Source organism: Adiantum capillus-veneris, chromosome 22, assembly GCF_014529385.1.
Source record: "Adiantum capillus-veneris isolate H3 chromosome 22, ASM1452938v2, whole genome shotgun sequence".
Taxonomy (NCBI): domain Eukaryota; kingdom Viridiplantae; phylum Streptophyta; class Polypodiopsida; order Polypodiales; family Pteridaceae; genus Adiantum; species Adiantum capillus-veneris.
In genome coordinates, this window is record NC_140952.1 from 146,715,253 (window position 1) to 146,728,213 (window position 12,961).

Here is a 12,961-nt window from a genome sequence, read left to right on the forward strand (position 1 = left end):
GAAGGAATATTTGATTGAGTTAGTAATATCTTTTAATTTTTTGAAGCCACTAAGAATACCTTTTAATTTTTGCAAGAATGGAAGTACATCTCCACCCCTTGCACTCTTTTTTCCCAACTCTTAAAAGCCAAACAGTTAAAAATTATAATGTAAATGTGCTGATTTGGCAAGCAACAAAGCTAATCTAATGGCTCTGGAACAGATATATATATTTTGCGAAACTCCTGTATTTTTGATACGCTACTGGGAAGTTTGCTTAGCTTAGGCTGCGTTTAGACTGCTCAAGCACCTTCTCCACTACACAGTGCAGTATTGAGGAAGAGGATCCAACCCATGGCATGGTTCACAAGTCAGCATTCCAGACACACAGTCTGAATAGCTAGCTGCTGCCCTGCCCCAGCCCCAAGGACGGCTCAACGACAAGCTTGTCTTGTGGGCACCTACAGCATTGGTGCAAGGAATCAGGGTCTCTCTCTCTCTCTCTCTCTCTCTCTCTCTCTCTCGACGCAGAGAACACGAGACAATTTTGTAAGATATGGCATCGATAGGTAAGCTTCATCGAAAAATTACAAAATAAATATGAGCAGGAATATTGTGCCTTTCGCTCTCTGCGCATTGGGCTTATACATATACATATACAGAGAAGCTGGCGCACGATCTATCTCATCACTGAGAGAGCGATGATGATGGCAACGCAGGATCCAGGGCGGAGTTAAATGGAGTGAAGTTGAGTGGAATGGCCGTCTTCTCTTTTGTGCAACAGCATTAAGAGCTTTTGAAGGCAGTGGTGGCAACGGGGACGATGACCAGCAGCACAACCAGCAGCAGCAGGATGAGGAGTGCCAACATGAGCCACTTGCGGCTGCTTCGCTGGTAGTGCTTGGCGCTCTTTAACTGCTCCGCGCCGGAATCCATGTAGGCACTGGCCTGCCTCACGTAGTGCTCGATTTCATCCAGCCTCTCGCCCTGCGCCTCCACCATGACGGCCATGTCCAAGAAGATCTGATGCAGCTCCACCAGGCTCCTCTCCAGCTCCATCGCCGCATCGTGGCGCTCCCGTATCTCCACCAAGAAGCTGCTGCTCTGATCCAGCTCCCCCCGCCCCTGCTCTTGGATGGCCTTCTGCACAAAGCTCTCGCTCTCGCCTGTTTCGATGATGCGCTCCACTGTCTCTTCATCGGGCATCTGCCCCTTCACCGTGTAGAAGCGCCTCTTGACCGTCTCGCGGTACTCGTTCCTGGCCTTCTCCCGCAGGCTCTGAAACTCCTCCATCAGCTGCTTCAGCTTCTTGCGCAGGGCATGCGTGATGGAGGTTCGGGTGCGATCAGAGGGAGTGCCAGGGCCGCAGCCGGCAATCTTCCTTGCGCCAGCATTGGAGGCGTCCAGATCCTCCACCTGCGCCTTGATGGCCCTCGCCTTCAGCAGCACCTCGCGTACATCCCCTTCCATGCGCTCCCGCACCTCCTTCATCGCTTGCGCTCGGTGTGCGCCTTTGCTCTCCTCCACGCCTTTCTGCAGCCTGCCCAGCAGCTCCTGCACCTTCGCCATTTCCGTCTTCACTGCGCTGACCTCTTCGAAAAATATGGCCAGGCTCTGCTGCTCGCCCCCTCCCTGAAGCCCCATCTCCAAGTCGGCGCCCGCCTCCAGCTTCTTCAGGTCCACATACTCAACAGTAACTTCCCCCTTCTTAAGGGACTTTGGTAGCAGATCGTTCATCGCAGCACTCTCGTTCTCTCGCTCTCTCTCTCTCTCTCTCACTCTCTCTCTTTCTCAGCGAGGGACTGGCAGACGGAGGGAACTTGAAGAAGGGCATTCGTGGATGACCGTTGTTAAAAGACCGTTGAATGTGATTGAAAATATAATTTTTTGAGTTTCACTAGAAGGCCCTCTCACATCAACGTCTAGAAGGCTACAAACTGTCAAGGGGGTGTTTATATGGTGGGTTGACCAATCTTATCCGGTTGGGATGCTCCACTTCACTAAGTGGGTGTGAGTTTTGTAATTTAAGTTGCAAGTGTCTCTCTAAAAGAGAATTAAAGTTTCTAAATAAGTAAATTAAAATTCACTTAGGGCTCCATTCTGATGCAAAGGCTCTATATGTGTGTTCGAGTAAGCATCTCATTGCTCTCCTATGTGTTCTCTTGAGTCGAAGATTGGCTCAAACAACATTCAACCCAAGCTGCCCAAAACGTAAATGTAACTAAGTTTATGGAGAATTGTGATTAACGGTGTTCATGACTAATCATGGCTTAAACTACTCGCACATTAACACTAGAGAGCTTAAATATAACTTGCATGCAAAGTGAAAATCGATTAACATGAAGTAAGGCTCTTATATAGAGCTTGGAAGAGAGAAGGATATGATATCATGTGTGAGGTCTTTAGGTCTTTGAGCGATAATCTCACTCAAGGGGACTTGTGGGTGCTAGATACGGATGCTTGTGCATGCATCTGTTTAGTCAGGAAAAGAGATCTTTGACTCCTCATGTGCCTTGTGCTATGGCTTACGCCTAATGGCTCATCATGTCTCATAGAGAGAGAAGATGGTGTATCCATGACTAGGGGGTGAGGTCAGGTAATCACCTTGACTTAAGAGGGCTATTCATAAAGTCCAAAAGAGGATTGGGGCATCAGAAGTGAGTTTAGAGCACGGATTTGACCCTTTAAGCCAGAAAAAAGTATTAAAATAGAGCTTGAGATCAATTCACTTGCTCAATTGAGGTGAAAATTGGCACAGGGTACTCTTGAAGAAGTGTAGAACACTTGAGAATTGACCAAAGATTGAAAGAGTGATCAAAAGCATGAGCCAAGGAGAAAATCGTGATTTTTTCCTCAACTTCTGCTAGAAAGAGACTTTTTGGCCAAGTTTGATACGAGGGTTTTGCCTTAAGGTGTGAATCACACTCATAGGTTTGAAAGTGCAATTTGACATTTATTCCACATAGGCAGGGAGAAAATCGCAATTTTCTCCTCCGACCCTAGCTACATCATATTTGAGGAGCCAATATTTGTACAAGAGGCAACCCCTAAGGTAAGGAACACACCCATATAGTCAAATCTGGAATTACACTCTTATGCATGAGATTAAACCGGTTTCCATTTGCAAGGCAAAACTAAAGGATAATTAGGAGACCCGTGAGACCATCAAAAGAGTCAAATCTTTGAAATTCTTGCAAGAGTAACTTGATAGGGTTGGATAGTAAGTCTCTGAGACAGATGAAAGGAAAAAATACTTCAAAGGACCTCAGGTAGGAGAAAATTGCGATTGCCTCCCACAGAGTGTTAGGATCAAATCTTTTTGACCAATTTTGGTTCCATCCTCTAAAGTGAAACTTGATGAGCATTCCTAAGTCTAGAGATCATTGAAGTTGTGCATGAAGTCTTGTAATTGACTAAAGTTGTGTGCACATCAATTGCCAGCTTGTCTTAACTCCATCTATGTTCAAGTTTTTAATGAGCCTTGTACAAGAAGGGAGATTGGTGCACGAGAAGAGTTGGAATACGGAGAAGATTCAAAACATCTAAAGAACTCCAGGTAACAAGTCAGGTTTGAAATCACTAGAAATTTTTCATGTTCTTGAGACCAAGAGCTCTGTATCGATCAAGTGTTAGACTACCGAGAGAGTACCATAGTGAGAGGGCACATCACAAAAACACAAAATTCCACCGACTAAACCGTTATACTACCATTACACTAATGGTAAAGGAGCTAGAATCTATGTAGACATCCATCAAAAGTGCTATTTTGAGAGGACTTGGAAAATCTTGAGTTCCGAAGCAAGTTGGGGTTGTCGACTATGAAGATTGATGTATTGACGAGAGAGGGGTTGCCTATCTTAGGATGGATAATCATGATCGTATAGATGCTATGGGAATGACTGGAACCAAAGATAAAGTTTACAAAGGAATCGAGAGACCTCCACTAGAGAATAAGAGCTAGATTCATTTCCATGAAAAAGTTGGCAAGAGTGCTTGTAGATGATCCTACGGTCGGATTGTACACGTTCACGACCAAGGAAGGGGAAAACTATTACATCAGGGAAGACGTAAGTCCTATGGATCTTACCGACATCAAACAAATGTACATGTATGTCTACCAATTCAAAACGGGGAAACGACCTATTTTGGTGGATAGTAAGGGCATGAGTATAGCTATGCATATATAGCAAACATGGAAAAGATTTCCTACGGGGGAGAACAATTTTCTATTATCTAATGGCCCGTAAAAAGCCCATTGAAAAGGAGCTAAGTTTTATGGATAGAGTCACTAAGATTCCACCCCATGTGGAAAGAACTCTTAGGATAGGGTCAAGTAAACTAGAAGGTCTTGATCGGCGGATGAGAAGGAGTCACTTGTCAAAACCAGAGGTGGCTAGTATACGACCGTTACAAGGTCATCCATGCCACACCCTACCGAAAGGGCAAGGTGTGAAAGAGTACAATTGTTGAAGTGGTGTTCCATTGAAAATAAGTGAACAAATCATGCCACCGAGGAATGCTACTACAATCGAGGGCAAGTTAGGGAGAGGCCTTATCAATATTACCCTCAATACCATTAGAATATCCCAACAAACTCTCACTATCAACCAAACAAACCGCCACCGCCACCACCACGATACATCTCAGGGACAGTAAACCCACAACCATGAGTAGAAAGTGTTGGGGTAAATCCCCATGTGGCCGGTTAGGCCAGGCGCCCGCCTACTATACTTATTCATTATGTACATACTAGAATAAGGGGCCTCACATATTGAGAGTGAGTGCAAACACAAGGTCTCCTCACTCTTCTCTCTTCGCCATTGATGTGCACACACACACTCTCGCACGCGCACTTCAAGTGGTATCAGAGCACACGGATTGGGAGCACCATTGGAGCTCATCGCGATTGCGGAGAGCACGGAGACATTGTGGCGGAGATTACGATGAAGCTGTGAAATTTTCAGCACTATTTTACAGTAGAATTTTGGCTGAGAAAAAGATCGATTTTTAGCTTGATTCCCACCCTCCCTGTCAAAAACATCGTAGTCTACAACTTTCCAGCTGAAAGTTTTTCCAAATTCAGCACTGATTTTGTTGTATGTTTGGAAGACTCTCTGCACATCTAGAATACACAGCTGCAGATTTTTATAGATCTGTTTTGACCTGTAAAAACACCCCATTTTAGGTCCATTTTCTCTGTTGTAGACCGTTTTGTGAGATCTACACCTTTGCAGAAGGAAGTTTTGCAAATTCTAAAAGTTTTGAAAGGTATGGGCTAACCTATTGCAGGGTGTTTGAAAAGTTGAAGATTATGTATGCCTTTGTGGTGATTTGCTACACTTGGAGAGCTCGGATTGAGCTTTGTCATTCTCTTGTTTTGCGGATTGATGTTTTTCTCTCAGTGAAGAGAGTGTGGGTTGAGAGTTTCAACAAATATATGCGCATACGTTGAGAACACTATATGGATATATACATTCTTTTAGACTCTCAGGATTCGAGAGTGGATTTATCACAGGTTATGTACATTGACTTGTGCGATTGAGCATATTTCAGAAAGTGTGGTGCATGGATTTGCGGAGATTTTTGCAAACACTCAGCTGATTCAGATGCTCATTTGATACACATTTGGTGTATGCTTGATGCTTGTTTATATTGCCATGTGGATGCACATGATGTGCGCTTTTCGGTGGATGATATTCTTCGCCTTGCAATGGAATGTGTGGGTTGATTTTCAGCTATTTTGAGCATCAATTTCTACCATATTTTGGTTGGTTTGCATCCAAGTTTATGCTAGTATATGCCTCTCTTGTAGAGTGCGGTTGATGCACTTTGTGTTTCGGATTACAGGATTGTGTTCCAGGTTTAGGGACTTGAGACTTTGGGGAAACTCATGTATACTTGAGTGTGGATTTTGCGCATGATTTGCTCATGGTTTTGAGCATGTTTATGGCATGTATGGTTATTATGGTTAGATAGCCAAATACTACCGAAACTCTATCGAATTTTTCTTCGAGTTTATTTGTTTATGCACATGGTTTGGAGTCGTGTTTTGATTGCATTTGGCACTTAGTGGTTGCTTTGCCATAGTGTTTTGGCATCACCGGATTATGTCATTTGACATCTATGTGGTAATCTCTTCAGGAGGGAGATTGTTAATGATAGATTCATTGGTTACTGCATAGTGCTCTTGGATTAGAGCAGGTTTTTGGCATCATTTGAGCGGTTTTGCTCACTTGTTTCTTTAAATTGCTTGCCATATTTGTTGACAATTATCTTAAACAGCTTATGCAATCTTATGTTGTATTTTGACAGTATTTGGTGTATGAGTTAGCTAGGCTTTGGCTATCGTCACTTGATCGATTTGTGCTTGATCTTGTCACAGGTTATCGCCATGGATTTGACATGTACATCATTGTAACGGTTTGTGCTTTTCCATACGAAGTTTGATGGTTCAAACTTTGAGCATTGGAAAGCAGGTATACATGTTCGCATTGTGGTCATATAAGGCATGTACATAGGTGTTGTTTTCTATGGATGAGAAAGCACAAGAGACAGCACAAGAGGGATGCTATCACTTTGGATGTTGTGGGAGCAGATGTAGCGTATGTGGCTACGCATGATGGAGTTGTTGACTTTGCTTTCATGTTTCCTCCTGGACTTTCTTTTGTTGGTTTCTGACAACACATTACATTTGCATTGGATACTAGATGTGAGTGCTAGGTTTCACATCACGCTGAGTCGTGAGTGGTTTAGCACATATGCTAGTGGTATGCTTGGACATGTGTGTCTAGCTGATGGTTCAATGCATGACATAGTTGGTGCAGGAGATATCAGACTATTGTTGTCGAGTGGTGCATCATACATGTTGCGAGATGTACGCCATGTGCCAGGTTTTACGCAAAGCTTCATCTTTGTGAGCCGGTTATGAGACAGCAAATGCCAGGTAGTGTTGGATGAGCATAGTTTTAGATTGCATCATGGACCGCTAGTCATAGCGAGAGGTGCTAGTGTTGGCACGATTCATGAAATGCAAGTACGTCACATAAAAGATGGCACTGTCTTCGTGAGTACGCAGCCATGCAGAGAGACGAGGCATGTCTCCTTTGCAGATATGTTGCATGATGCTCTAGTTTGTGAGCATGTTGAGTCAGTTGTGTAGTAGGGCATGTCATTCGTGGATACAATGACTAATGTGGATGGCTTGAGCACTGAGGATTCAATCGTGATTAAGTCATTCATGGGTATGCTTAGGCCAAAGGCTAATGCATGTGAGTTGGAGCTAGGCATTGCTCTTGCCACATAGGGTTCAGGAGAGATAGATGCTCTTGGTGTGCATGTGACATGTGATGGACACGAGGATGGATTCCAAGGATTGGAGTTCAATTGTCAAGGTGATTTCCATGAGTGGAGTTCTAAGCCAGACTTGATTGAGATGGTCGGATTGGCAAAGATTATCCGGATTGCATCAGCATTTGGGAGTCTCATGTACGAGATACTGATCTCGAGACCCGAGATTACATTTGCAATAGGTGCATTTGTAGTGGCAGCAATCAGTCGTGTAGTGACTGACGTTGGCCTTGAGCATAGGAGCACTTTGCAGCGTATGGTGAGATACCTGCAGGATATGTGCGGCTTTGATGAGGAGTATGTAGTCGATCTCTCTATACTTCCTCTACGATTAGAGCTCGATGCACACAGATTTAGTGAGCCAATGGGCATTGGATGAGGTCATACTTGTGATGGTTTTGTACAAGTTTTGTACGGTTTTCTTTTCTCTCTCATGGCCACATTCGCTTTTACGTGGGAGGTTGTTGGGGTAAAGCCCCATGTGGCCGGTTAGGCCAGGTGCCCGCCTACTATACTTATTCATTATGTACATAATAGAATAAAGGGGCTCACATATTGAAAGTGAGTTTTAGCCACTACAAACACAAGGTCTCCTCTCTTTCCATTGCTGCACATACTAGCACATGCTCTCCCTCGGGCACTTCAGAAAGACCAAGTCCGGTGTTTGGCCATCAACCGCCACTACCGGGAGAATATCATGCAACAGTGAGGTATATGTATCCGGATTAGTACCCAGAGGAGAGTGCTTTAGTACCAGTATAGATGTATCACAAGGAAGAACATCATGGACAATGTCATCAGAGTGATCCTTACCCATCAAGAATCATGGAATCCTATGATCAAGAGAGTGTTGTCTCATCCTCTAGAGCTTCAAAGGAGATAAAGGGAAATGTAAATCAAAGTGAAGGGTTTACCTTAAGTGAAGGAACATTGATGTTCATAGCTAACCAAGGTAAATCCAGATCAAAGTCGTATCCAAGACTATATGCTCAGCAGCCTAAACAACAAAGACCTCCAGGACCTTGTTTTAGGTGTAGTGGAGACCATTGGGCTAGAGACTGCCCTAAGGATCAACCAAATGCTATAGTCAACACTACTCATGGGAAGAAGAGTGACAGAGGATATTGTGGAGAGTGCAAAAATAAACAAATGTACCCAAATTTCCCACAAAACCCAGATCCCAGGGAGTTCACTATGTAAAAATTGCATATAGCACGTGCGAACAAGAGGTATTTAAATAATCCCTTACCTCTATATTTTCAAGTATTATATGTAGCCCTTAGGTATGCATTTTTGTAAAAACACTAGCCCTTATGTATGAAAATTTTCACTTTTTGAATTAAAAAACCCTTTATGTAAGTACATTTTTTTGTAAATGTACCTAAATCCCTTATTTTGTTTGCACATGCTATCTTACGTATTTCCTAGTGGATGCCAGGGGACCCAGATAAAGGTGGAAAAGTGACGATGAACATTGTGGAGGTTTTACCATCTTCAAGTGGATCAGAATTAGAGACAAAAATACCATTGAAAGCGGTGACAAGAGCACGGGTAAAACAAAAAAATAAGCAAACAGGAAGGTAGAGACTCCCACAAATCTATTAGTACAAAATCAGATAGAAGGCCCACACGAGATAGAGTGAGAGCACAGTACCATAGGAAGTTACAGGTTGTTATGGCTAAGCTATCCCAAGCTCGAGCAAATCCCAAGTCTAGTGTTGTACTAAAGGAAATACGTGAGACTAGACTAAATCGGAATGAAACCATGCAAATGGAAGTAAGTTCTAGAGGTTCAATGCTAGTTGATAGAAAATCCGAGCCATTGGAAACAATTTTGAAACCATACAAAACCAGGATAGACAATCGCCAGACAATAGAACATAGATGGAAAACTTATCCTAATGCGGAATGGGAAAAGCTCCGGATGGAGATGTGCAAAAAGTTGATTGAGATGGCTTAAACTCTTATGGAGCCTCCACCAACCATGCCCATCCAAGAGAGGATAATTCCCGAACCATCTGTAGGTCTGAAGGACCTTGATCAAATAAGAGAAGCGAGTAAACAAGAACGAGATCCTGAAATTTCAACTTTTAAAAAAAAAACCAAAAGGAAACAATCGACGTAATGAGACGAGGAGAAAGAGTTCATACACCACCTAGAAAAGGAATGGGCAGACATATGTCATAAAGACATGACAAATCAAGTGGCGGAGAATACTACGGATAAATTTGCTCACCAAATACCACCTAATGTGCCAAAGGTCAAAGACAGTTGGCCAACAGAACTGTGGAAGATGGTTAGGAAGGTAAGAGATAAGAATCAAGATGGGAAAGCGGCACCCATTTCAAAAGTTGACCTTGACAAAGGCGTGGTTGACATCAACATTTAGTCTATGTATGACGATTAAGGAACAGAGAAATTGGAGGATAGTTGAGAGGAAAACTTAAGGAGTTAGTGGGGACTTTCAAGCGCATCATAAACTCTCAAGAGTTGCAAGAACTTATGTCAACACCAATGAGATGCACAGTAACCATGGCTAAATTACTAAAATTCAAACCACATATGTAGAAGGATGTTGGAAAATGTCTTGAGAAAATGGGAATCAACAACCCAGTTGAAGCTTTAGACCATGAAATGGAGGAGTAGAGCCAGCCCAAAAAGAATGTTAGGCCAGTATTATAAACAAGGTGGGTGATTACTTTGAAGGAGAAGAAGGGAATATCACACTATCCATAGAGCATCGGGGAGTAAAATCCATAGCGGAGCGGGGGTTGTCACTGCTACAAATTTGATTCGGGAGAAATGGGAAAAACATGCCCTAAGAAAAACTTGGATGAAATTGCAGCTAGCAAATGGCTCTATTGCAAAACCTATCGCTATTTTAGAACCGGGATGGGAATGGAGGGAAATTTTGGAGGGAGCTTTTACATATTTTTGCTCAACTGAGCAGTTAAAAAATAAAGCTTGCTTCATTCCAAAATCAAATTTTGGAGCGAGCTTTTTTTCTTAATCTCTCTCTCTCTCTCTCTCTCTATATATATATATATATATATATATATATATATATCTATATCTATATATATATATATCTATATCTATATATATATATATATATATATATATATATATATATATTCCTCTCTACCCCTTCTCTCTCTCTGTCTCTCTCTCTCTCTCTCTCTCTAAAAGATAGTAGTACCTTCATCACATTGTAGTAACAATACCTTAAATAGGGTAGCAAGCGACTAACAAACATTCTCAAATGCCATTATATAGAATCGGCAATAGTGTACTACAAGCATCTCCTCCTTAAAAATATTTTCCTCTAGATTTTCTTAATTTGAAAAAACACATCCATCTTGCACATACATTAGGAGTTTGTTTGGCATTCCTCACCTTCACACCCCAAGACAAAGTTGGTACTTAAAACAACAAATCTTGGTACTTGGGGAATCCCTAATCAATAACCCCACAATAATCTTGAAAAATAGGCATGGCAACTTCCCAAATCTTTACAAAATGCTACAGAAGCAGTAGCAATATCACTTGATGTATTGAGATAACCACTTAAAACCATCACCATAGCCCATCTTGTGAACAATGTTGCACATGAAAATTCATTTGGTGGGATGTTTGAGCCTATAAGATTCACCTTCCCTTTTCGTGCTGTATAACTAGAAAGCCTCAAATAGTATCTCAATTCATCATCTATCTTGTTTCCCAAAATCAAAACGGGTACTTGAGCTAAAAGTCGTATGAGAGAAGCCCATCGAGTTCTTCCTTGGATTTTGCAAATCTCTCTTTGTTAGCAACATCAACCAGATAAACAATACAATCAACCTTGTCATAATAATCTTTCCAAACACGAGAAGCTATTTGGTGGTCGCCCAACGTGGCATCCTTCAACATGTGCAAAAGAGTCATCTTGCATGCATTATCGAGGCCGAGTAATAGAATTTTAGCCTCCTTCTACCAAAGTCCTAGAGAAGAGAGTATAGAGGGGGAGGGGGGGGGGGGGGGGGGGGGGGGGGGGGGGGGGGGGTTATATTGTAGAGATAGAGAGGACATGTGCCCAACCAGCCTAGGCCAGGAGAGATCAGTTCTTATTGATCCAAGAGACATGATGCTCTTCATTTGTGAATGGAATTTGCGTGTTGCAAGGCCCCTTGTGTCCCCCATGTTGAGAGAGAATGAACTCCCATTCTAAAGAAGCAAAATTCTCAGAGTTGCAAAACTAGTTTGGTTTCTGCAAAAAATCGACAGATGTTTTGCAGAGTGAAAGGGCCTCTAAAATCTCGTTAGTACTAGCCAAAAACCTTTTGTTTTCCACCACATAAACTCCCATTTTGAAGAAGCAAAACTCCCATTCTTCCACATGTAGACGTAGAGGATAGCATCAGCCATGTGGCTACCAAATTCTTGGCCTAAAAATTTGCCTTCAATGACATCCACGAGGATGTAGTTGTACTAGGCTACCTATCAAACATCTTAGACTACGAGCAATCATAAGTGTTGGCTTTCAAAGTCACAACAAACCATTTGGTGAAAAAAAATCAATCAAAGACATCGACATACACAATAGAAAAGGAAGAATGTGTACTTGTTCCACCTCTACGTAGCCTGAACCCTATCCTACTTCTCGCTATAAATGACTCTGTTAGTGTTGTGAGCTTTGGAAGTCTTTTTCCAATTGTTATTTCTCTTCATGGGGCTTGCATTTCTAGCTCTTGCACTCCGGTCTATAGCGGTTTTGTCTTCATAGGTGGATCCAATCTTTTTTAGTTTCTTTCCCTGGGTTTTGATAATTGATCTATGGTTGATGAACTATAGATCTAGCATTCCTAGTGTCTCATCCATGTTGAATTCCTTTACGGCCTTCATTTCATCATCAAAATTCATCCCTTTTGATGTTAGCTGAGAAAAGATGCTATTTAACTCATTCAAGTGTACACTAACACTGCTACCTTCTTACATATTCAAGTGCATAAGTTTTTTCATCAAGAAAACTTTGTTAGAAGCACTTCTCCCATCCCAAGCTATGCATAAAGACTTCCAAAGCTCTCGTGCTATAGTCTTGTCCATAATCGTGAAAAATATGGTCTCGCCAAGATGTAATCTAATCATGTCCATGGCATAGGCATCCAACTCTTTCCACTGATCATTAGTGTAATAATTCTCTCTATGCTCTTTCAATGGTGCTGTCAGGTCCTTGTTGACCAAGATATCAAACATACATTGCTTCCAAATTGTAAAGTTTGTGCCATCAAACTTATTTATGCAATAGTAGTCCCATTCAGAAGCACTGCTAGCAACCATAACTCAAGAGAATGTGACCAAACATTTATGGCAAAACTTCTGGGAGAATTTTGACAGACTTTTCCCTAAAACAAGAGCAAAAACTTAATACAAAATGCAGCAGAATCACTGGCTGTAAGCAATCAAGTGTGCCAAGAATGCATATATTTGACTCGTGGGAAAAATCCAGTAGATTCTCTTCTGTACAGGGAGCAAAATCTCAAACATAATAGGACACAGTCAACACATAAATTGACAAAAAATAAGCATTGGGCATAACACTGATGTAAAATGCTCAAACAAATTGTTGTGTGACTGCCAACTCAGAGTCAAAAGCAAA

At 42.1% G+C, this 12,961-nt stretch overlaps 1 protein-coding gene and 1 pseudogene across 1 annotated transcript; both read right to left on the reverse strand.

Moving 5' to 3' along the window:
- Positions 1–517: 517 nt before the first annotated feature.
- LOC147430390 (syntaxin-111-like) lies at positions 518–1,814 on the reverse strand. Its single transcript, XM_086495698.1, has one exon. It carries the CDS (start codon positions 1,714–1,716, stop codon positions 766–768), a length of 951 nt encoding a protein of 316 aa, XP_086351824.1. The 5' UTR covers positions 1,717–1,814; the 3' UTR covers positions 518–765.
- A 9,054-nt stretch (positions 1,815–10,868) lies between these two features.
- LOC147430391 (small COPII coat GTPase SAR1A pseudogene) lies at positions 10,869–11,316 on the reverse strand (annotated as a pseudogene).
- Between the last annotated feature and the right edge of the window lie 1,645 nt (positions 11,317–12,961).

Bases quoted from the DNA above. Each gene is read 5' to 3' on its own strand.
- LOC147430390 (XM_086495698.1), bottom strand. From the start codon at position 1,716: ATGAACGATCTGCTACCAAAGTCCCTTAAGAAGGGGGAAGTTACTGTT.